The following is a 27,961-nucleotide window of genomic DNA, read 5'->3' on the forward strand; positions in this document are numbered from 1 at the left end:
CATCAGATTCCTGTTTTTCTAGTAATTTAGCTTATTTAACTTAGTTGTTTTACATATCTCTGTAGATATTGGTTGTTTCATTATAGGAGGACCACTACACAAGCCCTTATGGGTTTTTTTGGTTCCTCCTGCACATTTTTTTCTGTTACATTGTATTTCTTTTTTTTTTGTTTGTTTTCTGTTTTTTCTACATACTGTTTCTCTGATTTTTTGGCGGTTGTATACTTTTTTTGTGCAAATAAACTAAAAAAAAAAAAAAAAAAAATTATTAGACTATATCAGTGAGTTGAGCTGAAAAAAAAGAAGGTTAACATAATATGTATTATAAAAAAAACAACGTGATACAGACGTAGATCGTCTATAAAAATATGACTCACTAGGTTCTGTAAAGCGTTGCCAATCCTCCGCCCTCCACACCCACATGTTTCCACCACACGGAAACCAGAGCGAGTGAGACCTCTCTCTTATTCTCGCTCTCAGGTCGATTCGTCCCTCTACGTCACCGCTCGGCCGGGACGGCGAGACGAGAGTTTCGTCCGGTTGTCATTCCCAAAGGAGGAAGAGGGTGTGTTACAAATCTACCTGTTCACCGGCACCTGGTGCGTTTGTTCCAACTCTTTCATCTACGATTTTGTCTTTCTTTCAGGACGGTAAACGCTGGCTTCACTCAGGCGTAAAACGGAGAAGGCGTTAAAGGTGAGAAAAGTCCCGGTGTGGGAACAAATCATTGGAGAAAGCTGGATCGATATGAACAGCCTCGCTGTCAACAACAGCTGTCCGTGACATTAAACAAGCACATTTGTGCCGACAAGAATGCGTTTTAATACATTATATGTTGGACGACTTTTATATTTGTCAGTAATGTTTATTAAGCTGGTGTCACGGGAAGTAAATCCCGTCTGGAAGTGAGAGCTGGAAGCTGACGACACTCAGCTTTGTTAAAGATTTTCTCAGCTGATCAGTAAACTCATCTGTGCTTAGTTAATATTTGCTGGATTACAGCGCAAAAGTACAATACATGGCAACTTTTGCCATTTTTATCCATTGAATTACCAATAATAATAATTAATAATAATTTAAATAAATAAGTATAAGAAAACTAGTTTTCAAATTAAAAAAGCTTGTTCATAGTATATTTCACAGTTCACTTCAGGAAACAAAAATAAATAAAAAATATGATAAAGTGCTGGACTCCTCAACCTTTGGTTGTGATTTTATTTTCTGTTAATTAATTTACTTAAATTTAGTTAAAATATATCTTTTCTAGGAAATGTCTTTCATACTGCACTTTTTTTGGATGAAAAACAAAAGCCACCCATAATTGATGCATGGAAATTTGTATTTAAAGTTTATCTTTGTTAGAAAGGCAAAAATATGCTTTGTTAAAGATTTTCTCAGGTGATCAGTAAACACATCTGTGGTGGTTAGTTAATATTTACTGTAGTACATCCTCGATTACAGCACAAAAGTACAATACATGGCTACTTTTGCCACTTTTATCCATTGAATTACCAATAATAATAATAATTAATAATAATTTAAATAAATAAGTATAAGAAAACTAGTTTTCAAATTAAAAAAGCTTGTTCATAGTATATTTCACAGTTCACTTCAGGAAACAAAACTAAATAAAAAATAATATAAAGTGCTGGACTCCTCAACCTTTGGTTGTGATTTTCGTTTCTGTTCATTAATTTACTTAAATTTAGTTAAAATCTATCTTTTCTAGGAAATGTCTTTCATACTGCACTTTTTTTTGGATTATCTGTAAAGAAAAAAAAGCCACCCATAATTGATGCATGGAAATTTGTATTTAAAGTTTATCTTTGCTAGAAAGGCAAAAATATGCTTTGTTAAAGATTTTCTCAGGTGATCAGTAAACACATCTGTGGTTAGTTAATATTTACTGTGTACATCCTCGATTACAGCACAAAAGTACAATACATGGCAACTTTTGCCATTTTTATTCATTGAATTACAAATAATAATTTAAATAAGTAAGTACAAGAAAACTAGTTTTCAAATAAAAAAAAATCTTGTTTATAATATACAACCCTTATTTCACAGTTCACTTCAGGAAACAAAAATAAATAAAAAATAATATAAAGTGCTGGACTCCTCAACCTTTGGTTGTGATATTAATTTCTGTTCCTTAATTTACTTAAATTTAGTTACAATCTATCCTTTCTAGGAAATGTCTTTCATACTGCACTTTTTTTGGATGATCTGTAAAAAAAACAAAACAAAAGCCACCCATAATTGATGCATGGAAATTTGTATTTAAAGTTTATCTTTGCTAGAAAGGCAAAAATATGCTTTGTTAAAGATTTTCTCAGATGATCAGTAAACACATCTGTGGTTAGTTAATATTTACTGTAGTACATCCTCGATTACAGCATAAAAAGTACAATACATGGCAACTTTTGCCATTTTTATCCATTGAATTACAAATAATAATAATAATAATTTAAATAAATAGTAAAAGAAAAGTACAAGAAAACTAGTTTTCAAATTAAAAGAAAATCTTGTTTATAATATACAACCCTTATTTCACAGTTCACTTCAGGAAACTAACATAAATAAAAAATTATATAAAGTGCTGGACTCCTCAACCTTTGGTTAAAATTTTTATTTCTGTTAATTGATCTTTGCTAAAAAGGCAAAAATATGCTTTCTTTGTCTTGTAAGAGGCATCTCATTTGATAAAGATATAAGTAAGTAGGCTTTACATGAAGGGGCTACTACAATTGTTTTGGTTATATAATTGCATAACATTACATAACACCTTCCCTCTTCAGTAAACTGAATCTTTAATTTTGAACCTTCTTTATAAACTTTGAACATGTCTAAGTTCTTATCTTCTGTGCAGGATGCTAAGAAGATCCTGACACGTGGCTCCAACATGAGTGTGACATCATGGTTCCTGGTCAGCAGCTCGGGCACACGCCACAGGTTGCCCCGGGAGATGATCTTTGTTGGCCGGGATGATTGTGAGCTCATGCTGCAGGTGAGCTGCTGTTATGAAAATTGAGTTTGTGCAGAAAATGGGCCATAAAAATTGCGTAATTTTTGAAAGATGGCCAGGAAATGTCGCAATCGTCTGTTGTGGTGTCTGACATCCAATCAACTAAATGTAGTATGTGGAAAACCAGTGGGAGGAGCCTTGTGTGCCTGTTTTTCTGAGTGTAATCTGGTGACAGTGTCTTCTCAAAAAGTTGCCCCTGACCGCCTTTCAAACAATGACTTTAAATTGCAGCAAAAGCATTCCATTATGTTGTTTTTCCATGTGTTGTCTGATGTAATCACAGTCTCTTTTGTGGTCTTTGTGTGATATTCTCCCTTTCTTTTTGGTTTCACTCTGTATTTAAACCAGTAAAAGAGGAATGTTGCCTTGGATGCAGTTGTTTATGCTATTATTTTGTGTGTGTTAAACCCAGAAATTACCTAACAGCATATGTTGGTTAGATTGAAGACTTGGTTGCTTCCACATTCAAAAATATTTGGCTCCAGGAATTTGAGAGAAAAAAAAAAACACAACCTCAGCTTCTTACACTTTGGAATGATGCAGACTTTTTATTCATCTAATGAAGTGCTCGTGACGGCTCTCTACATTGGCGCACATCTGGTTTTGGAGTCTTTTTCGGCTTTTATTTTTGTGGCTGACTTAGAGCATTCTTCTCCTTTCAAATGACAGCCGAAAGTCTGGAATATGAGAATCCTGCTTAGCGAGAAAAGCAGGGATTCAGTTGGAGTGAAGTCATTATAAATGGCACTGTTATAACTGTTGCTTTGAATGTTTGGGCTGTGATAACTACTGTTTGCTCTGTATGTTTACAAGCACTGATCACTCCTTATATAGTACCTCTTACATCAGTGGCCTGAGTGTTTTGTGTCCAGATCAGTGATGTGTTTAATTTTTCTTAGTAACAGAGCTCACATTTTCTGTATGATAACGGGGGCAAAGTAAAGCTTTGGGTCATCAAGTTAGGAATGTGGTATGTTTGTGCTGTTGTCGGCAAAGTTGAATTAATCAGGGAAATTAGTTAACTGTTAAACCCACCACTGTGGGCAGGGCAGTATTTACAAGAGGTTGCTTGAAAGTTTGCTGAGTGGATGGCTGAATAAAAATGTAAATCACAAGTTAGTGCTTAGTTTAGAGGAGTTTATGACAAACCTGCAAATGTTGATTAACCAAATGAATTTGGCAGTCATGTATAGCTTTTCCAGTTTCTTTAACATAGAGGCCCAGGGTGCAAATGAGCAGGGAAGAAACTGTCAGGATGAATCATTTGCTCAGCCTGCATGTAATTAAATTAAGCATATTCAGAAGAAAGCACTTTTTTACTCTGGTGAATTCCTGGTATGTGCTAAAAGATTTGACTGTGGAGACCTTACTTTAAAAGACGAGGAGCAGCATTAGATTTAATGTTCTACAAAGTTTGAACCTTGTTTGATGGTAAATACCTGTGATCTCTGATGCCCTGATTTTTCACCTGTGTGGCCTTTAGAGCTCTGGTTAACCTTTGAGAAGAAAGGTGAAAATAATAATAATAAAAAAACAGGTTCACACATTATATAAAATATAAATGTAAGCAGAATACAATTGCATAATTGGTCTCTCACCAGCTTCATTTAATTTGTTAATATACATTCATGTTTCATTTCAGGCCTTCAATACATTCCAAAACAAAAGTTGGTACAAGTGCATTATAGGGCTTGCAAAGAGGTAAAAGGAAAATATAATATTTTTTTAAATCAGTGGCGTCAACAGATGAAACAAAAGCAGTATCCAAGACGCACGTCCCGTAGGCAACGCAATCCACGAAACCTGTGTTTTCCCATGGTATACTGACTGCCACATCCTCTTTTACCTTTGGTCTCTGGAACTGTCAGTCCGCAGTTAACAAAACAGAATTCATCAGTTCATTGTTGCATCTCTCAGACATTCAGCTCCTAGCCCACCACCACTATCTGTAAATGCTGGATTCACTCAAACACTTTGCTCTTCTGGACAAAGAGGTGGTACAGGCTTTCTAATGTCCAAAAAGTGGAATTTCACATCCATTCATCCCATTGCTAACTGCTCAACACTTGAACATCATGCAGTAAAGATCTATAAACCCTTCACTGCTTACATTCTGGTTAGGGCTGGGGATCGATTCCAATATCAAGAATCGATTCGATTCCGTTTCTTAAGATTCAGAATCGATTATCACGATCCGATTTGATTCGATCCGATATTGATTTGGGTTAGTGTTAATAAAACTGTTTTTTTCAGCTGTTGCATGAATTATATGACTTTAGTTCTGCAACATATTAATACTAGTATTATATTGAGATTCAACAGCAAGTATTGCAGCTAATGATGCTGTAAGGACCAATCACCTCCCAGAATGCTGATAGAACTGCTTTCAGAAACATCGTGGAGCAGAATTAGCAAACAGATCCAGGGAGGAAACAGAGGACGAAAGAAATCGCTTTTATTTTTTTCCCATTTATGAGAATTTGGTTTTTAACATTTATGCAAATGTAACCCCAAGACAGTACCGGTATATAAAGCAAAGAAATATAGACAATTTATGCAATTATAACTGAAAACTTTAATGTTTTCATACCTTTAAACATATTTAAAGGCAAAAACATGGCACCAGTTATTCTAGTGTCCAACAAAATATTCCTTTTTTGGGCATAAACAAAAAAGTACCAAAAGTTGTAATGTAATGATGAATTTTTTTTTTTTTTTTATTAATCTATTAGACATATGAATCGATTTTTAGGAATTAATATGAGAATCGATCTTTTCAACACAGGCCTAATTCTGGTCATATACTGCCTTCTAGGAGACAACATAGGTGAGTCTGTCTCTGACCTTCCTGATGATGACTCTCCACTAATTGTACTGGGAGACATGAACAATCACACTGGCAAAACACAGGCAAATTAGTTTCTGTCTCAAATTCACTCTTTCAATCTTACACTGGTCCAGACTCCTCCAACACACAAAGCTGGTAATATTCTTGACCTGCCGCTGACCAGAAACTGCACTACAGCTGACGTGTGTGTCACCACTTCAAAAGCGCACTGACTTGTCTGAGTACCGACAAAACCTTTCATTTTTCACATCCAGCTTAAAGGCCGCCAAGATAGCCTTTTACCAGAACAAAATCCAAAATGCTCCCAACACCCAACAACTGTTCATAGCGTTTAACTCTCTTCCCTCTCCACCTCCTGCTCAACCACCCACTGAGTTGACTGCTGAAAAGTTTGCTCTCTACTTTACTGAAAAGGTTGCCACTGTCAGTAACCAGTTCTCTGAAGCCCCTTTCACACAGAGATTCCGCAATATTGGTGTAAAGAAGTCCTGCCAATACGCCGCCTTTGTTGGTTCACACAGAACCATACAACGCCGGCATAACGCCGCTCCCGTCTGTAAATTCACACAGCATGCCGGCGTTCCGCAATCAGAGGCGTGACGACAGCGTCAGCGCTGGCCCCGGCTGGCCCCGGCATGCCGGCTGTGTCATTCACACAGACCCCGTTTCGGCTCTGTGACTACCTCCGCTGCCGGCTTATTGGTGGGGCCACTTGGCCCCCCCATTCCGCCTCCGTGACTTTCACACAGAACAGCGAGGCGGCTTAAAGGCGCAACGTTCCCGCCTCGAACTGGCTGTGTGAAAGGGGCTTGAGCCTGAACATCTCGGCCCACTCCAACCAGCTACTGGTGCCTCTCTCTGCTCCTTCCGGTCTCTAAATGAGGATGAAGTCTCTAAACTTCTAGTCGGCTCAAAACCAACGACCTGTCCTCTTGATCCTATTCCCATTATTAACAAGCTTGGGTCATCCCATTGCTAGAAAAAAACAAAAAAAAACCCACACACGACTCTGCCCATGTTGAAAACTACCGGCTGGTCTCACTGCTCCCGTTCGTGTCTAAAATTCTACATCGAGCCGTCTTCAGTCGGGTCTCACAGTTACTTTGCGACAACTGCCTGTACGATCCACATCAGTCAGGCTTTAGGCAGGGCCTGAAACTGCTCTTCTGGTAGTTACTGAGTCACTGCCAGATCTGCTGGTCTTTCCTCATTCCTCGAACTGTTTGACCTGTCCGCTGCCTTTGACACGGTCAACCACCACATCCTCCCCTCCACACTCTCAAAGCTTGGTGTTTCAGGATCTGTCCTCCTGTGGTTCATGTCTTACCTCACAGGAAGATCCTTCAGAGTATTATGGCAAGGACAAGTGTCCAGATCGCATGAGCTGGCAATGGGGGTGCAACAGGGATCGGTGCTTGGAGCTCTTCTCTTTTCACTTTACACCATCTCATTAATGGCGCTTTTCCACTAGTACCTACTCGGCTCTACTCAACTTGGCTCGACTCCTAGTTTCTTTTCCACCTCAATCCAGTACCCGGAGCAGAAGTAGGCGGAATTGGAGCGAAGACACTGTGACGTACTTGATTGTGTGACACAAACGAAGAAGAAGAAGAAAACAGCATCAAAGATGTAGAACCAGGAGGAGATGGTATATGTGTTGCTTGGTCTGGAGCGTGTGTTCAATATCAAGTTAAAAAATGAGAGTGAGAGGAGGCTTCAAGCGGCGAGGCTTTTTAATTATATTTTTTAGCTTGTTTCTGCCCTGCTGAAAAGTCTGTGAGCAACTATGCAACTGACAAACTTTCTGGTAGATCTTTTTGTTCCTTATCGCCCCATCTAGATCCCTGTTGAATTATCTCCTCAGCCACCAGGGTTGGGAACGCCTGCACCTCAGACATGGATCACGGAACAGACTTTTCAGAAAGGCTCTGTACAATTATGCCAGAAAGAGACGTTATGTCTTGATATCTTTAATCAATGTTTAATCAGTAGGTTAGAATACATGTATTGACTTTTATTTGCTTTATTTTTGTTCTTTAGTCTCGCAGTGTGGACAAGCAGCACGCTGTGATCAACTATGAATCAAACACAGATGAGCACACGGTAAAGGACCTGGGCAGCTTAAATGGGGTGAGTTGGTCCATCTTTAACACATCCTGCCTGGTTCAGCCAGTGGAAAACAGGGCTTTCTATAGGCCCTTGTCTCATTATTCCACACAAAATATTTATCTTTGCGTTAGAGCAGGTTTGTAAAACAGTGAATATCTGGAAAATTGATTTTCCTTCTGCCTTGCACCCTTTTTTTCTTTTCTGGAGTAATTTTGCGTCATTCAGTAACCCTCTGACCTTCCTCTGATCCCACCACATTTCACCATTATCCCAATGTAATCCAGAGTTAAGTAAAATAAGAAACCAGTCATTGTTCTCACAGGGTTTTTTTTCCTCTGGCCCTAGTTACCAAAGCCAAACTACTCAGAACAGAAGATTGAGGGACCAGTTACCTCGGTTTAATCTGTAGGACAGAGCAATATACAAGTATTATTCTTTTAGTTCTGTACATATTTAAATGTTCTGTATACAGTATATTGTGATCTTAAGATAAACATTGACATCTCTCTTAACAACTGCTTAAGGTAGAAGAAAAGCAATAAAGTGCACATTACTGTAGTATTTATTAGTGTCCACCTAGCCACAAAAGCCGCAGTTGCCATTGCATAAGAATGTAATCCCAGTTGTAATGTGCCGGTGGATTAACTTTCAGTGGGAAAAAGAGTCTGCTTTAAAGCACCTGATGCAATAAGATTTCATGCCACAAGGAATTTGTTTGCTGTGAATGAGCAAATTCATTTTAACACTACCAATTTGTTTCTGTGTTGCAGACATTTGTCAATGACCTCAGGATCCCGGAGCAAACGTACATCTCCCTCAAGTTGTCAGACGTCATTCGCTTTGGTTATGATATCCTTTTTCTTTTATGAATGATTCTTATTATTTTTGTTATTCTTATTTAAACTTTACAGATGTCCTGCTGCTATTGGTTCTGTCATGGTCGGTATGTTAGGTTACTGTGAGACGGAGTTCTGTTCTTTTTTTGCAACAGCTTAAGTTGATCAACAATTTAGTCTGAAATGAGCCAGTGGTCGGTAACTGTTTCAGTCGAACAGTTTTTGCATTCTTCCATCCCCTCTGTGGTCCTCCACTGCACTGGCATGTTAATACTGAGTTGTTTTCCAGTCAGCGGTTTGGGATTATGGACTAGAAAAAAAGCAGCCTTTGAACCACGAGAACAGAAAATCATGAATGGTGAAATGTTTAGATAACAGGCAGAAAATACACCTTTTAGAAATATTTGTCTTTTGTTTATATCTTCATTACATGCTTTAAGGGATAAGCAAAGAAAATTAAGTTATTTAAACTGGAGGCAAATACATTTAAAAAGTGGAAAGTAGACACAAACTGACATTTATTAAAAGGGCACCAGATGGGCATTTATGATCATTAAGACAGCATGTTTTTGGTTGTTGTTCCTAAACTGTTATTAAATGACTAGATTTGGATTATAAATTGTGTCACAGAAATACAGATTTTAGTACTTTAACTCTTTGTGCACATGCTCATGTGTATATTCTGGAGAAGAGTCAACACAAGGTCCCGGAGGAGGCTCTGAAAGTAAGTAATATATGTGTCCTGCCTATTACGATAAATGGTTACCATGGACCCCCCCCCCCCCTCAAATGAGCAGTCAACAATTAAGATCTTAAAATTATTATTTAACACATTTTTACAGCTTGCTAGATTATCTTCATGTGCCCTTTCTTTATAAATGAACTTCTTTACCTAAGAAAAGAACAGCGGCTATGCCTTTATTTGGATCAAACAGAAGCTTCAACCAAAAATTAAAGGAAAAAAACAATGTCATTGGATAATTCATGTTTTACTTATCTGATTTATAAGCTGTTTCTAGTTTTGGACATGATTGTGATGTGCTTAAAAGAATAAATGTTAAAGGTTCACAGTCAGAACATCTATTTTGAGTTATTGGGTCAGTCCACACCCACAAAAGGCTTCTGGGAGTTGAGTCCGCCAGTAAAATTTGTTTTGTCAATTGATTTGGTCTGTGAAATAATAGGTCAACCAGAAAAAAGCCCAATAGTAACAAGCTAAAACGGCAACGATCAACTTTTATCGTACAGGATGCCAACATTCATTTCCTACCATACTTGTATACTCGTACAAGAACAGCTGTCCAGTCAATTGGCCTTGTTGAGCTATAACTTAACCAGCCATGTTAATGTGTGTTTGTGTCATAAAAAAAAAGAACCTCTGCTTGTGTGTTTTGTATATTTGACACAAAAATAATGTCAGAACAATAAGTTGTAGAAGTCTTGAAAAAACTCCCTGATGGATATCCGTCGTCATGTTTGAGAGCAGTTACATCTGTACTGATTTTTGGCAGGAGGTATTTCACATCCTGTTTCCCTTCCGTCTGTCTGTCTGTGCAGCATGAGAAGTACACCAGCCAGTTGCAGCTCGGCATCAAAGCCCTTGAAGCAAAGACAAAGGAAAAACAGCAGCTACACGGCTCAGAGAAGAGCAGAGACTCTGTTTCCAGTGTTAAACATCAAGACAGAACTGAGCGTAGGGCACAGTCACTCACAGGTAAAAACCTCTGTCCACACACACTCCAACACAGCAAATGCTTATTAGCAAGAGGACAGGAGGTTTTTAGATAAGGTTTAATTATTCTTTTTTCCCTGAGGGGAACAGTTCTAACTGAAGTGGATGTTGGTGTCCCGTTGATCCATACAAGGAAGAGGAAGCCTTTGTGAGTTTCCATGTGCTGCATGACTTTGGCCGTAGATCCCTTGATAGTGACTGGCTGCTTTTATTAAGAGCCTCCGTGGTGTGAGATTAAGATGCCATGTGAGTAGAGAGGCTGAACCTACAATCATGTGGTGTCGAGAGAAGGGGATTGATCTCGACATCCCAATGTCGAGAACCAACGCACACGAGTAACAGCTCAGGGGTGAAGAGTTAGGGACAAGCAGTCTTAACTCGAGCTGCCGTGCCTGACTGCTGACTAGAGATGTGGCACTGGCAGGCACGCTGAGGGTTTAATGTGTGATGTAAAAAACGTTAAAGGTATTAGTGTACTTCTGTGCATTGACCTAATGTTGGATTTGTCACTGTCTCACAAGCTATCTACTCTGACACTGAGCGAATCATGCTTTACAGTGCAGAGCCACAGTGAAACAATATGCTTGTTGTTCAGTCAAAGTGATTTGAAAGAATGAATTCCTTCACACACGACAAAACTGTTCCAGCAGTTGTTGATCTAGCAATTCTTGGGGTTTTTCCTCCATAATTGACCCTCTGAGTATAGTGTGAAAATTGCAACGAGTGCTAAAAATAGGACTTTTCCAGCTGTAGCTCTGCTCCTCACAGTGCTCGTGTTGAACTGCAGCACTTTCCGTGAGATCGTTTTTTTTTTTTTTTTTTTTCTTCAGTAAGAAGTGGAGTGTGATTTTTGTTGCCTGCAGCAGCTACTTGATATATCTGTGGTTGCAGACTTTTTGAATGGCCTCACTGAGAGTCTGAGTCATGATAATTATTTGTACTTGTAAAGCACCTTTGTAATCTTGTCTAGATTTTACCAAGATTTTTTATATTGATTCTCATTCACCCTTTCAAACAGTGCTTTGTATTATATGTATACACTCTAAATGGTATATTGAGCTTTTATTTAACAATTACACACTGATGAGCATATCTGTGACAGTGTTGGCGTTCTGTCTTTTCAAAGGACACTGGCATGTGTCAGGGCTGGGGATTGCACTGATGATCTTACACTCCTACACTCAAAGTAGCCTTGCACGGTAGTTTAGTGAGCCAGCTCATCAGTGAGATAAACTGTAAACTGGCTGTTTCGCTCAGTGTACAGCAACAAAAAGACAAGGTTGATACTTCATTAAAACAGAGTAAATAAATCCAGTTACATTATCTACACTATTCTTCAAGAAACATTATGAAGAAACTCAAACTGTAAAATAATGAAAGTGACCTTAGTGTTTTGTTCAGGCCTCATGCTTTAACGCATCTCGGGTGATCCAATTATAAATGGAAATTTCTAAGGATCGTTATTCATGTTTCCGCCTGTGTTAGTCGACCACTTATGATCAGATCTTACTTGTCGGCTTTACATGCAAATAAGCAAGCTCCTCGTGTCAGTCAGCTGAGAACTGAATAACCTGAACAACTACTAAAGCTTATGTAGAAACACAAACACTTTCAGTGAATCTTATCATTATTCAGACGTTAACGTCATTTTTCAGACTTGTCTGAGTTGGTGATAAGAGTTGGTTTTTTTTGGGGGGGGGGGGGGGGGCATTTTAATAAGATTATCTAACGGGATATAAAAGGCGTAGTGAGCCAATTACTTCTTCTTTTTTCACATGTTTAGTTCAGTGCATAGACATAACCTTGAGCTTTTATACTACATGTGGCTTTCATTTTGAAATTATCTGCACCTTTTCATTCTGGAGAAAAGACTGAAAATCTTCATCTGCCCACGACAAATGGCAACTTTATTGCTCCTAATCCAGCTTTTGGTCGTGGGTTCTAATTTACGTACAACCACCCATTCCCCTGCCTTCTACAGTGCTGCATGTTTATTTCTACTACATCAACATTAAAATGCAGCACTGAGGAGTAAAGTATGTACAATTTTGTACATGTTTAAACATTCAAAGCAAGGTCTGTTAAGAGGGCTGCTCAGGTCTGGACAGGTCTGGCATCCGGTGCTGCTCCGCAAGTTTTTATTTTTTACAGAACTTTTTTTTTTCCTGAAATATGTAAAAAACATAAAGACTTTTAGTGGATGTTCTACTCTGTTTGAGTTGCATAGATTTAGTGTTAGGTCCATCTGTGTGTCCTGGGACACATTGGCATTCACGTTATTAAAGAATGTGTTCACAAGCATCCCTGACCGCCCCTGAACACACCCTGTACTCGTAGTGTCTCACACACATTTCTCTCTGTCCACTTGCGACTGACTGATGTCAGACGCATGTTGGCACCAGGTCTGAACAGCCTTTCTGTTGGTTTTATGCAAATAAATGTGACTGCATTTGTTTGACCCGATACCTTGATGATTTTTTTCCCCCCTTCTTACTAAGGCATGGATGTTTTAACCGGCCTTATGTTGTGTATGCTTCCTTCTAATTTTACAAACTTTGTGTGGTTCTCTCCCTTTTTTTTTAGGTGGGGCTAGCTAGATGAGTCCATATCCTCTGTGTACTCCCACTTATTTTCGCTTGCATTTGTAAATGTGGTCTGGATGTGACCTGACATTTCCAGCTGTCTGTACTTCCACTATACAGTTTTTTTTTTACAGTTAGGCCTACTTTTAACTGGCTAACTGGCTTTAACAAAAGGGATACGAAATTAGTTTAGTGTTCCCTACAAACCTTTTTTTAAAGTAATTACTCATGTATTGATTTTCTTGTCCAAGATTCCATACACAAATCCAGAGAAGCAATGATTTAAGTAGAAAAATCATCAAATTAATCAAAGCATTTTATTTGACCACAAACATGGCACAAAATAACATTTCACTCACTACTGGGTGCAGTGCGTTTGTTATGCTTGCTCATATTTTCTTAAGCTAAAAGGGAAGGATTGAGTAAGTAGAAAGGAATTGGTGACATGCCCCACTGTTTCTCCTGCCACTGTGTTGATGTCTTTATTTGTGTGTCCAAGGCAACAGTAGTCAAGTCCTGCTGGTGCTTAGGTCTGCGTAGCAGGTTGAAACTCAAAAGAGCTTGTTTGTCTTATCTATCGGGCTAAAAAAGTAGCTTCTAGATTATCTGATTAGTCTACTATAAGCTTGCAGGCATGTGTCTATTTGTGTGGCAGGATATATGGCAAATCTGACTAAACACCACAGCAGAATAAGACGTGCTTAGGAAGTAAATGCTGGAGTAGAGTGGAATGGTCTGGGCTTAAGTTTAGATGCATTTCTTAGCCTTTATCCTCCTATATATTGTTTTCCTTTTAAAGATTAGGATTAATTTCATCATCATCACATGGGGAGGATCATTTTGGTGGTGTGGGTGATTTATCTGGAATCACAGTTTGATCCTCACTACTCCTTCTGTGTCATGGGAATGTGGAGTAAAGACATTTTAACATCAGGATGATCCGACTTCCAGTGTTGAGCAACAAACCCAGACACAATACAGTTTCCATGTCATCAATATAAACGAATATTGCATTACATTTAGCAGATGTTTTTATTTAAAGTGACTTACAACAATCAAGCACAGTAAACAGTAAATGCAGTTGAGACAGAATGAATTTGTGAGTTAAGACATTAGAGAGAGAAAGCAGTTCATGAAGGGAGGTACTCTTGGAAGAGAAGAGTTTTCAAGAGCTCCTAAGATTATTGGTTTATAAATAGAATACACTGTTTAAATGTCCTTTTTTGAGTGGCTCTCCTGCAATTCCTCCAAGTGCCTGATACTATGTGCCTGATGGTGTTTGTTTCTGTTGGTGCATTCTTTTCTAGCTGTCACAGATTCTCCAATATCCAAGCCCACTCCTCTGTATGGCCAACCATCGTGGTGGGGGGAGGATGATGACCCGGCCAAAACAAAGCTGAACAAAAGTGGGAAAATGTCTGAACCAGAGTCTCCAGGTTAGAGAATGCATCTTATCAGTTTTATATGTATTTGTTTATATATATATATATATATATATATATATATATATATATATATATATATATATATATATATATTTATATCTTTAAAACAAGACATCTTTCAGTGACTTGGAGCTTCATTTATAAGGACAGGCTTTTACCCAACTGCCATCTGATGCTCTCTGCTGGTCTCTGGCAGATTGATTGTGTTGAGCACTATGCAGGTCTCTGACTGCTAGTTGTGGAGTGGTTGCCAGGCCAGTGGGCAGTGCCTGTCTGCCTCGTGATGGATTATGAACCTTTAAGCTGCCACAGGGGGGAGGAAGGGTGATTGTTCTCCTCATGTTGCCCAGACTGAAACAGATTATCGCTCGGCCACCCTCCTATCGAGCAGAGCTCCTAAAGTGATATTCAGCTGTGTTCAACTGACCATCGACCTCAGACTAATAGCTACATTATTCATGTTATGTTATAGTCCCTTTTTGGGGGAGGTGTGGTTGATTTAGCAGCAACATGACAGTCAATTTCTAATGATGTTTTTTTTCTGATTCTAGTGCGTGGAGTGGCTTACATAGACCCATTATTAATGCTATGTGTTTGCTATTATCTTGTCATTGATAACAGAGCCTGGTAAAGATGAACCCAGCTATGAGGCCAATGGTTCTCTGTCAGAGAGTCAGGCCAAGTCCATGTACTCGTACCGGAGGGAACCAAGCTACTTTGAGATCCCTACAAAGGAATTCCAGCAACGACCTACCAAGAAACCTGAGTCGCAGGTTCACGAGGTTCCAACAAAGGACACCTCAGATCCCATTCAGTGTGTCCCCTCTACTCCCACACCCCCTGTGGTCCAAAGCCATGCCTCATTCACTATTGAATTTGATGACTATACACCAGGTAAAATGAAAATTAAAGACCACGTGACCAAGTTTGCCTTCCGCCGGAGACAGTCTTCAACAGACGTTCCCACTACACCTACAGAGGTGATGTCAGCGGAAAATAAAGTTGCTGATTGGCTGGTCCAAAGCAATGCTACTATGTTGAGGAGGAAATCACAAGGGGAGGACATGTATAGTATCAGCAGTGACCCATCAGTTCTGCAGAATACCAAAGGTGAGTCCTTTACCAAATGTCTGCTCATCTTACAAAAGTTTGCTTTAGTTACATACAGTCAGTGGTGGACAGTAACGGAGTAAATTTACTTGAGTACTGTACTTAAGTACATATCCAGAGGATTTGTACTTTACTTGAGTATTATATTTCTTTGGTACTTATTACTCTTACTTGAATAAATTTCCAAGAAAAATATTTTTAGTTTTACTCGAGTAAATTTCTAGGAAGGCTGAAAAGTACTCGTTACTTTCAGGTCTGCTCTTTTTTCTTCTTCCCTAAAACCCTATTGGACACAAGCTGTTTTTGTCAAAGGAGGAGACCTATCACAGTGCACGCTCTCAGACAGACATTGGGAGACAGTTTGTTATGCTCTATATTGCTATATTGTACTGGTACATGTCCTTCCTGTAAAGTTAAGTGACTTCAACATTGAGTTATTGAAAGCAGAGATGTAGTTTTTTGTAAAGCAGTGGTCTTTGAGGGGGATCCAGACTTAGTTGGATGGTGCAGGTTCATTTGGTTTCAGTTCATGATTGTTAATAAACTCTGCATCATCTGCTGTCCTCTTATGATCCCATTCATTTGATTTGTTTTTGGTGTTTCTTCAGGTTTTATATAACATTGTGGTTCTAAAAGTAGCACATCAGTGCAGCTGGTTTCAAAGAGTTAATTCTCAGAAAAACAAGAGTTAAAAGATCCTTAAATTAATTTAGAAAAAATATAGTAATTTACTGATGTGGAAAATAAGAAATTTACTCTTACTCTTACTCTTACTTTTACTTAAAGTAAATTTAAAAGCATTTACTTTTGGATACTTAAGTACCTCTTAAAAGCACGTACTTTTCTACTCTTACTCGAGTAATATTTTGACTGAGCTACTTTTACTTGTAACGGAGTAAATTTTGACCAGTAGTATTTGTACTCTTACTCAAGTACTGGGGTCGAGTACTCTGTCCACCTCTGCATACAGTGAGCTAACTGTCTGACTTGTGTCTCTGCCACCAGCAAACCACAGAAAAGACGGTTCTCGCAGTGATTCTGGGCATCAGCCACACAGTGGCAAGGATTTGGAGCAATCAGAATCATTGACTCGGTCCCAGGTTTCGCCACAAACCATGAGAGCCTCCCCACCACAACGCTTTTCCACTATGGACTTTGAAGAGCCCCATTCTCCAGCAGACTCTCAGTCTCTTTCCAGTCACGGGAAATCTGAGCCTCACCAAGCCTTTGTCATTGAATTTGTTGAGGATAACCCAAGAAAGAAGCGCTCTCAATCCTTCACTAACGGCAATGCCCCACCTGAGCCGCCAGGCCCGTGGGCTCAGCAGGAGAAAGCAATGAAGAGCTCAAGTCCTACCGTGGAGAGACAAGTCCCATCTGCATCCTCCAACACTCCCCCAACCCAACGATACACAATCCCACTGAAGGGTCCAGCTTCCTCTGGATTTCAGAGATCTGGCTCTCTACGAAAGGAAAAGACAGAAGACCGGATCAGTACCAACTTTTCCTCCCGCTCTTCATCATCTGCATCTGTAAGGCCCTTTAGCAGTGTGGGCCGGAGATCCAAAATAACTCAGGAATTTAATGCTGAATTGCTCAGACAACAGAAGACACCTTCTGGTTTAGAGAAAAACACGAGTCCCCCCCCAAAAGCAGCCCAAAAAGACACAGTGGTGTATTCCCAATCTGAACATAGTCCTATTAGCCCTCCTCAATCTGATGGTCATCACCAGCCTCAGACTTCCTCTCCTGCCCATCAGCCTCTAGAGGCTCCTGTCACGCCTCAGACACCTCAGAGTGTGGACGTCAAGAGCCCCAGAAATGAAGAGGAGGACAGTCTGAGTGACGCAGGAACTTACACTATTGAAGCTGATGTTCAAGATAAGGAGCTGGAAGAAGCACGGAGCAAAATTGACCAGGCAAGATTCTCCATTTAACTCTTGTTTGTGCTTAAGTTTCTTATGTGAAAAAATCACAGCATGTTATGTAAAAGAAAAAAAAATCCAACTTTTACTTCAGTCTCCTCTCTTTGTCCTATCAGAATGGCCCTTGGTTGATTATAGGCCCACTTTCTCAACTAGTGCACTTATACAAAATGCTATAACATATGAAAATGCTTTGTTTCTGACAGGTCTTTGGTGTTCTTGACAACCCAGAACGAACGTACCTGAGTGAAGCAGAAACATCATCAGCAATTAGTCCTGTTGTTGTTGAGGGCAGTGAGGGGAATAGACAGAGTAGCTGTGGGAAACAGGGCCATAGTCTGGTAAAGGTAACCTTTCTACTTCAGGGTGGAAGTTGTGAATGGGAGAATCATTTTAGCACTGGCTCTAATTACAGTTAATGGATATTTTGGGTCAATAAAGCGTAAATGACTGATTTATGTGAATTGATTTTGCTTCTTGGTCTCTTCTGTCTTTTGATTCTTTGATTTTTCCTCACAGGCTCTGGGCTCTTTGGTGTTTTGATTTTCTATCCACTTAAATTTAAGAATATTTCTTTCAGCATTTTGTACTAACCCTATAGATCAGGGGTATTCAACTATATTCGGCCGGGGGCCACATCTGCAAAAGGACTGTATGGAGAGGGCCGCACAATTTGAAAATGTGGGGGTTTTCAAAATGTATTTTGCACTCAAAGACGAAGACTTATTTAAATATAATACATTTGTATTATACATTTGAATATATCTAGTTTACATATGAATTATGTATTAATTGTCTCCAGATTTAGTAATTGTGAATGTTAAATATAATATTCAGATAAAGAAATATTATTTTGAATGCAAGTTCATTTTGAAACCATGCATTGTGCAAACTTAATGAAATTGATATTGACCTACTTTTAATAAAACACGCCATAATGACAAAGCACCACTTTCCACCAAGATTTCCTTATTTGAATATTATATTAAGCATTGAGCACAACCATTTTAGTCCATAGTAGCCAGTTATAAAAATATTATTTAAAAAAAAAAAAAAAAAAAAAATTCAACAAACACCCCCTTTTTTGAAATATGACCAGGGGCCACATAAAAGCTCCTGGCGGGCTGCATGTGGCCCGCGGGCCGCCAATTGAATATCCCTGCTATAGATTATAATCATAACTCTTTTTAAGGAAATCATTAATTGTGCTTTCTTCAAATGTTTATTTATTTATTTTTTAATGGTGATGAGTAAGTTGTATTTTCTCATTTAGGTTCAGTCAGAAGTTCCAGCGTTACAAGGGGCTCCCAAGTATATGTCTTGTTGGGCCAGCCTGGCCGACACCTACACAGAGTCTGGCTCTGGGCTCTTTGATAAACCTTCCCAGATGGAGCTGTTAGGCGGGGGTAAGCCACATGACGACACTTTGGCCTATTTGAAATGATAATGAATCACTCAGATGAATATGAATGATATTCTGTTTCAGGATCTGTGGCTAATGAGCATTAAAACCCTTCCATTTCAGCACGAGGTACCACGATCTATAAGGCCACACTCGCCAGACGCAACGAGAGCTTAGATGGTGACGGTTCAAAGTCTCAACGCATCACGCCGCAGGAAGACGGGAGCAACAATCCAACGCCCAGTATTCATGTTCATTATAACCCCAATGCAACATTTGATATGGAAGACAGTAGCTCTACAGCACCCAGGTCTCAAGACGGTGTTTACAGATTGACGGTGCAGGATGATGTCGAGCCTGACAGTCTGAGTGACGCCAGCAAATCTGATGATGCATCCATCATAGAGCAAATCAGTAGACGGCCGTCAAATGCAGAGGAGGAGCAGAACGAAGACAAGCCCAGACTCACTGTCAAGTCTACGTCTTTCTATATTGGCTCAGAGGAGGAATCGAAACCACAACATGGAAGTTTAAGACCCAACACACCTAAACTTGAGAGAAAACGTGTCAATAGAACTTTCTCAACAACCACTCTTACTAAACAAAAAGGTGTTCAACACTCTGGAAAAGTGAAGCCCACTGCCTCGGCCCCTGTACTGGCCCTCAAGACCCAGAGTTCAGAGGGTAGCGAGGCTGCTGTGCCCTTAATCAGACAGGAGAGCTTCACCAAGGACAAGCCTAGTAATGCAAAACTCCCGCACATTTCAAGTCAGCCTAATCTGAGAGACTCTGGATTATCCCAGGGAGGCAGCAGTCAGGACACGCACTCTTACCTCAAGCAGACAGAGGATGTTCTGGCTGTTCTTGAGGCCAAACTTCAAGAAGGACAATCAGAAACCACTCCCTCTCCTGTTATGGACTCTCTTTCTGGAGACTCTGATGTGGACACCTCCAGCACAGTCAGCCAGAACAGCAATAAGACAAAGCCCAACATGCTGATGAAAAACACAAATTACAGTGGCATCCAAAGAGAGAGGTCTTCAGCTAGTATGGCTAGTCAGGACCCGAATCAGCAACCTGAAAAAAAGGCTGAGCCCGTCAAGAGACATGCTGGACTGAGACGTAGTGTGGGACGGTGTGGTTCCACAGACCTCAGCGATGACCCTCAGAGCTTACCGTACTCTGATCAGGAGTCCAGTAACTACCATACACGCAGAAAGTACACAATGCCACTTCAGAAGGAAGAAGGCAAGACCTCAAGAACATCTCAGGCCTTAAGTCGGGCCAACAGTTTGTCAGCCCCGAGACCCACCAGGGCCTCCATGCTTCGCCGGGCTCGCCTGGGAGAGGCCTCGGACAATGAAGGGACGGAGACCGACAGACCGTCCCAGGATGTAGTCGGTACCCATGCGAAGCAGCCCAGTGAAGCCAAGAAACTCTCCAGACTCGACATGCTGGCCATGCCTCGCAAGCGGGCCGGCTCCTTCAACACACCCAGCGACAGTGAGGCCTCTTCCACCCCTCAGTGGACGGGAAAGAGCACAGGATTCTCCAACCGCAGCACTGAATTGGGCGGGAGCTCTGGTCAAAGGATTTCTACTGCAGGAACGAAGCCTACAGACCGGCCGCAGAAGGCACCTCTCGGCAAAACCACGGTTACCCGCGGACGCTCGGGTAGCGCCAAATATGCCGGTAGCACAGCAAGTAAGTATGACACAAGTATGTATGGAAAACTATGGCTGGGACGAATACTTCAATACCCAAATATTCATCTGGATTTCTGTTTGTGTATCTGAATATACAGGACTGTCTCAGAAAATTAGAATATTGTGATTTTCTGTAATGCAATTACAAAAACAAAAATGTCATACATTCTGGATTCATTACAAATCAACTGAAATATTGCAAGCCTTTTATTATGAAAACTCAAATATCCTATCTCAAAAAATTTGAATATTCTGGGAATCTTAATCTTAAACTGTAAGCCATAATCAGCAATATTAAAATAATAAAAGGCTTGCAATATTTCAGTTGATTTGTAATGAATCCAGAATGTATGACATTTTTGTTTTTTTTAATTGCATTACAGAAAATAAAGAACTTTATCACAATATTCAAATTTTCTGAGACAGTCCTGTGTATATATATTTTTTTGTGTAAACGGCCATCTGCAACATTCAGCTTTCTAACTTTCGGTCACCATTGACACCATTATTTTAGCTGTTAAACATAATAGCACGTCAGAGACTTTCCTCTGTGTCACACTGTAAAGATGGCACATTATAAACTGCTCTCCCATTGTATTTATTCCATAAAGAAAGATTTTCTTTTTTCTGGCATACAAATTGTTACAAGTTGTAGGGCTGGGCAAAAATAAAATCCCGATTTTTTTTCTCTGAAAACCCGATTTTCGATTTCGATTTTTTTGGTAAAACTACAAAAAACAATGGAATAAATTGTTTCAAATATTTTATCTTTATTTTTAAAGACAAATAGCAAACAAATTTCCCTATTGGGAATGAAGTGCAATTGAAAGATACTGTAAATCCTCCTTGAGTTTAGTAAAGTGACAACATTTACAATTTTCTTGACCAAACAAAGATGACTAGACGAGCTCTGTCTGTAATGCCGCCAGCTGCAAAAAAGGAAAATCGATTTTCCGATTTTCCTTTTTTTAACATCGATTTGATTAATAAATCAGATTTAGATTTAAAATCGATTAATCGCACAGCCCTAACAAGTTGTTATACCATGTTACACGCATCTGTTACACGCTCCTCAGTTGGTGGTGCTTATATTAATAACTCGCTCTCATCCTGGGCGTGAGCGCTACGCTCCTTCAGTGCAGCATGTGTGGACCTCTTCCGTTTGGTCACACATGTCGACTTCATTCCTTCAATTCTGTTCATGCAGACGTCACTTGTTTAATGTCACGCGCTTTATGAACCACACTCGCTTGGTCATGCACGGTGTTATTTGAGTTGTTCAGGCAGCGCAAAAATAATGATTCAGATTTTAGTTGTTTTTTCCTGCAGTGTTTAAGTAGCCTCAGTTTAGTAATCAGCATTGTAGGGTATTGGAAGATTTGTCAAAGAGCTTAGTGTTCAGATGGTTTGGAACATTTATTTTTCCCAGACTTCTATTTCAATTCATTTTTATGTATTTATTTCAACCACCTGTGTTTTTATGGGAACTGGTGCTGGAATTTTACTAACATGAGTTGAGCAACCTTAAACTATGCAGTAAGTGTTATAAAACCTTTTCCTCAACGGCACATTTTGCACACTACAGTGATGCCTTTGAATTTGTGTGGCCATTATGAAGACGGCGGGTCTGCTTCTTTACTTGTAATGTTTCCTGGGATACGTTGTTGTTTTCACTAACCGGTTTTCATTTGTACTTAACTACTGTACTGTGGAAATCAATCACTCATTTCTATTTGTGAATTTTTTTAAAGAAAAGTGAAAATGTTAGTGATGTTGAGACGAGGACTTCCACAGCACCTTTTCTGTTTCTTGTTCTTGGAAAATGTTTTGGTGACTCCTGTCTGAAATACTTGGCGGTGATTTTTCCTGGAACTATTCCTTCATGGCACCTTCTTTTTTTTTTTTCTCTCTCTTGTTTTCCCAAACTTTGTCTATTTTCATTGTCTATAACCCCAAACCAATCATCAACATCAAGGCTCTAGGAGGCGATATAAAGGCTCTGACTATACTTCTACTTCAGATGAGGAGTATGACTCAAACCGGAGCAATCTTAAACACAAACGATCGCAACCTTCCTCAGCTTCTCATAGTCAGGATCGGTCCCAGCCCGTGGTCGCCCGGCATCCAACGCCCCGGAGCAGGGATTCTGAAGAGGAGAATCATGAGGGAGAGACCTTCCACAGCTGGTCCTCCCACAGTGCTGAGATTGCACGGTAGGACATTTCACAATCTGAGGTTTCCTAGTACAGAGAATTATGTTTCCCAGGGGATCAATATGTATATTTCTGCAGCCTTACCGTGCACTTGTACTAGTCAAGTTGTATGATGCCATGCTCAGGCACGATTGACCCTTCATACTACTACTACTACTACTACTACTACTACTACTACTACTGTCATTTAGCAGACGTTTTTATCCAAAACAACACAAGCACAAATCACATAGGAGGGTACAGCTGGATAAGTGCTGGTCAGACTGCTGAGAGTCCAGTTGGACACAGGTGCTGCCATACCAGTGCTAGAATTTTATTTATTTTTATTTTTTTTTCTCTTTTTGCCCAACCCAACAGTCCCTTTATACAAGAAAGCTACGTCTAAAAAGACCCCATCATGTGATCATCTTGTCCTAAGTGCATGCAGTTTACTCAGTGCTGAGTCCTGCAAAGAGCTGGATCTTCTAACTAGTTCTGATGAGCAGAGAAGTTTACTAAATGCAGAAATACTCCTGAAAGAGCTGAGTCTTTAGCTTGGTCTTAAAAGTAGATACAGACCCTGCTGATCGGACAGAGTTAGGTACGTCATTCCACCATCGGGGAACAATACAGGAGAAGAGTTTAGTTACTGATTTCACGCCATGTTGTGGCGGAAGCACCAGGCGTCTTTCACTGGCTGAGCGTAGCTGTCGAGAGGGAGTGTAGCTCTGGATGAAGCAGTGAAGGTAGGCGGGAGCAGTTTGGGTTATTGTTTGCTAAGCCAGAAGCAGAGCTTGGAACTTGATGCGCGCTGCAACTGGAAGCCAGTGCAGAGAGATTAGCAGCGGAGTGACATGAGCTCTCTTGGGTTGGTTGAAGACCAGCTGCATTCTGGATCATCTGTAGAGGTTTGACTCCAGTCTTAATTATGGTTCAGCATGATTTCTGCTTGTTATCACGTCACACTAAGCACCTGTTTGTTTACTTGAAGCACATGTGATCTCTGAGAATAAGTCAAATGGAGAACAGCACAGAAAATATGGTAATGCTACTGACTTTGCAGCCTTTTATGGGGGGGAGGCGTCGTCATATACAGCTTTTTTCAGAAACCTTGACATCCACTGCTATCATGTTGTAAAATGTCAAACGTCAAAAAGAACTGCTGCGTCTACACGTCATGCATATGTTGCAAACATGCCCTCCTCCACATCCATATGCAGTCGTAGTCTGCCAAGCACAGTGCACATCTCCCAGTTGTGCCAGAGACCAGGATGGAGGTGTACATATCATATCTACATATCAATACAACCCATAGTATTTGTACAGTAGAAAATATTTTTGTGATGGAAATTTCCACTGTCTTTGTGAAGGCATTAGTAACTCGTAACACTGACATCTTATCTATGCTGCTTGGATAAGGTCAGCTTGACTCCAAACAAATGGCTACATTTTGTCTACTTATATTCAAAACTCCTTGACGTTATTCCTGGGTTTGTTTTTATATTCCTATTGCTGCCAGGTTGAGCCAAGATCTGGCTAAAGACTTGGCCATCTTAGCCAGAGAGATCCATGATGTTGCCGGTGACGGTGATCCGAAAACGCAGGAAGTGGAGCTGAGTGCAGCTGCTTCCACAGCAACTGGCCACAAACAGGTACATTAGGCATGCTAATAAAAGCTGATGATATTAATGAAATATGCTGTTGCACAATGTACCACACTTTTAGTTGTGCTAAAGACATTCAGGTACAGTGAATACCAGGGTAAGTGTTATTCACTTTCAGATATCTTACATTTTCTTTGACAAATTACCTCAACAGTATTTAAGCACTGACGTAAATTCTGAATCAAATACTTGGATGTGGACCTGTTTTTTTTATATATATATAATTTATTCTTTTAGTGCATATAGGAGAACCCAGATGTTGGAAAATAACATAATTCCAACTTAATTAGTATTTCTGCAGATTTACAAGTTCAGCCCTTTTACGTTGGACTCCTCTTGAAGCCATTTATCCCCCCCCCCCCCCCCCTCCTTTTTAATTTTATTTTTTTTTAACTCATTTTGTTTAAAAACATTGACTTAATCATGCTGTTGAGTACTATGTGACATTTAATACTTTCCATCCTATTTAGGGGAATTTCAAGGTATAACTTGTATGAGTTTGGTATATTCTATTTTGTTGTTTTTGAGAATAGTTTGAAAAGGTGAATCAATGTTGTATGACATTATTTTTGCTGTACAGGCCTGTTGTGGTTCTGAGACTAAAAAGTGTATTTGCAATTACACGTTATCCAGAATCCAATTTGAAGGGTAGGTCTGTCTTTGAGTCCAGTTTGCCTTTCTGTCTCTTAAAACTAACCTCTGAAGTCTTAAAATGTTCCAGTTGGCTCCACATTCATCAGAGGCCGCATTAAACCAGCCAAACGTTGTGCCAAGAAGGGAGCCTGGGCAGAGTTCAAGCAACCATGAGCAGAACTCAAGGGAGCAAGCTCAAAGCAGAGATGAGGTCCGACACAGTGAGACGCTTCACCTCATTTGTAAATATTCCACGGTGGAGGATCACTTTAAAGCATTTTATTGTTCTTGCAGGCCACCGTGGACAGTTTGACGCTGAAACCTGTGTACCAGGTCATAAACGCCATCAGTGAAAACACAGAGCAACTTGGTGATAAAATTAAGTAAGATGCATAGAAAGCCAGATTCCACTAATTGTGTGATCTTATGTGAGGCGGCAGCGTCTTAACCACTGAACTCTGTTCCAGGGTACTGTTCCAGGACAAGATGGATATCTGGGAAGAAACTGAGACCAAGATTAATTCTGAAAGAGATTTTCCAATTGTAAAAGCTTCCAACAAGGTCTGTGTTTATTTTTTTAAGCATATTATTTGCTAGTTAATACTGTACTGTATGTGTGATCTTATTCAGTTATCTGTGTTTCAGGAAATTGCTCGTATTTTGAAAGAACTTCAGCGTGTCCAGAGACAACTTGAGGGTAAATTCCAGCCCACTGTTAAGAAAAATGTTTATTATTCGTGTCTTGGCACCCTTTACTACAAAAAGTAGCTATTGGCTTACTTTTTCTTTTTTTTTTCCTCTTCAAATTTTCTTTCATTTCAGTCATTAACACAGTTATAGAACCCAGAGGTACACCCACCTCCTCCTCCTCCTCCTCTGGAGTTCAATCTTCAAAACATCCTTCATCACGCGACTGGAGAACTGTCCACTCTGTCTCCAGACGTGGTGGCGGCCCGAGGCCCAGTGAGAGCGTCAGGAGAGCTGCTGTCACTCCCGACGATCTCAGAAAAGGCTATTTAGTCTGAGATGACATCTCAAGATGTAAAAATTGCACAAAGGCTGAACTTCTGCTACAATCCTGCGAACCACGGTGCCAGGCAGGTGCACAAGTGCAAACAAGCCGAAGAGGAAGTGAGACTGGGTTCACAGTTGTGGCCACCTGTGCATCCAAACACACACTACTGCACTGTGAACACTACACACAAATAGTGGTGAAACACTCTGTTCACCATGACAACTCAATGAATCTAACCTTTAAAGGGCTACGAATAAATACTTGATTCTGTGTTTTACAGACAGTCTTTGTGATTTGCCAACGATAATGACCAACATAGCCAGATGTATATATCCTTTTTGCTGCTCCTTGTAATTATGTGTTTTTTTGAGAATCATCCTGAGCATAATTATCTCAGGGAAATCCAATAATACTTCAAAATCATGTTTAAGATGCAAATCACACTTTGTAAGTAAAAGTTTTGAGTTAAGAGTTGCAGTTAAAAGCTTGCAGATGATGTAGGCCGTGTACTTGTATCCTCCGTTACCACATGGTGATATGTATATTTTTTTCTTGTGTTTTGTGTGTTTCTCCTTGTGAACCAGATTTGCACAAGAATGTAAAAAACTATTTATTGGATGCATTTTGTAACAGCTACAGTGGGATATTGGGAGAGACTTGGGAGCCTCTTGTGCCAGACCGGATATTATATTACAGTACATGGTGGGTTCAAGGAAATGTGGGGTGTTTGCTTTGGTAACGTCTATCTGGAGAGGAACAGCAGGTATTTGGTCCAGCTGGAGATGAAAAGGAGGTTGTTACTCTGTAACCACCTGGCAACTTGTGTGGCTAGAGGACATAGCAAGGATGTTTAGAAGCATTCCTTCTTTAGTCTGCCAAACATAATTGGAGCTTTGAAGCTTTTTGGTTTTCCATACCCGAAGATGACGGCAAACCCAGAGGTTTTGGCCAAAGACGATGATGAAAAGTTTTCATTTGAAACTTTTTTTCCTTTTTTTTGTTTTTTGGGTTAATTACATACATACTAAGGGCTATTGGGTAAGAAATTGTATTTTCCTCAGTTTTTCCAAGTCCGGAGTCCTGAGAATTAATGTAATTTCAGCACTTATGTTGAAAAAATTCAATGAAAATATAACTCCCGATTCTGTTTAATTTATAAACGTCTGGAGATATGTACACGTCCCATACATTACCTCTCAATCTTGCAATTTGCACTAATGTTGTACGGTTTTGTCCCTTAAACCTGATATGCTGCAAACTGAAAGCTATTTGTCTCCTGTGAAAGATTGTGTGATAGTGATAAAGCAGTGGGAAAGGGCAGCCAGCAAGTTTATATTTCCTCATCCTACTGCTGATTAAACGCAAGGTTATAACTGGGAAGTACCTAAAAGTGCCACATTGTTGTGTGGGGGGTTGGCGAGCCAAGTACAGTGTTTATAAATCCAAGCTGAACTTAAATGTTTCTGTATGTATTGCTGCTACTCTGTTGCATTATTACTGCAGTCAGAAAAAGTCAGATTTCCAGTTTGAATCTTATGTTATATTTGTCCTTTTATATGTTTTCTTTTCCTGTTTTGATAGTCATTTTCTGTGTTGTCTTCCTTCCACCAAGAGATGATTCGGTTCATTTGTTGGCAGTTATTTATATTTGGATGTTTGTAACCGGATAATGGATTTTTCTTTCAAATAAATTTGATCAGCAAGCCTTTCCTATAGTATTTTTTTCTTTTTTTAACT

General features: G+C 39.8%; 1 protein-coding gene across 5 annotated transcripts; it reads left to right on the forward strand.

Annotated features, from left to right (window-relative positions):
* The first annotated feature begins 512 nt into the window (after positions 1-512).
* On the forward strand, positions 513-27,932 carry cep170ba (centrosomal protein 170Ba). 5 transcript variants are annotated; one of them, XM_061742903.1, is made up of 20 exons: positions 513-565; positions 647-696; positions 2,870-3,007; positions 7,914-8,003; positions 8,753-8,831; positions 9,484-9,542; positions 10,376-10,532; positions 14,440-14,568; positions 15,199-15,687; positions 16,693-17,606; positions 17,819-17,953; positions 18,886-19,018; positions 19,138-20,718; positions 22,696-22,933; positions 24,432-24,564; positions 25,298-25,420; positions 25,504-25,592; positions 25,677-25,770; positions 25,855-25,906; positions 26,032-27,932. In XM_061742903.1, exons 3-20 carry the CDS (start codon positions 2,903-2,905, stop codon positions 26,232-26,234), a joined length of 4,803 nt encoding a protein of 1,600 aa, XP_061598887.1. In that variant the 5' UTR covers positions 513-565; positions 647-696; positions 2,870-2,902; the 3' UTR covers positions 26,235-27,932. The 5 variants fall into 5 exon arrangements, with proteins under 5 accessions (XP_061598887.1, XP_061598886.1, XP_061598888.1 ...); XM_061742902.1 differs by having other exon boundaries at positions 537-696; XM_061742904.1 differs by having other exon boundaries at positions 537-696; positions 22,741-22,933.
* The last annotated feature ends 29 nt before the right edge of the window (positions 27,933-27,961 follow it).

Source organism: Cololabis saira, chromosome 16 (assembly GCF_033807715.1).
Source record: "Cololabis saira isolate AMF1-May2022 chromosome 16, fColSai1.1, whole genome shotgun sequence".
Lineage (NCBI taxonomy): Eukaryota > Metazoa > Chordata > Actinopteri > Beloniformes > Belonidae > Cololabis > Cololabis saira.

Excerpts from the sequence above, each read along its gene's own strand:
- cep170ba (XM_061742903.1), top strand. The coding sequence starts at position 2,903 with ATGAGTGTGACATCATGGTTCCTGGTCAGCAGCTCGGGCACACGCCAC. Across the intron at positions 20,719-22,695 it reads ATATGCCGGTAGCACAGCAA|GCTCTAGGAGGCGATATAAA; the intron begins GTAAGTATGACA and ends ATCAACATCAAG. Across the intron at positions 25,771-25,854 it reads TTGTAAAAGCTTCCAACAAG|GAAATTGCTCGTATTTTGAA; the intron begins GTCTGTGTTTAT and ends TCTGTGTTTCAG.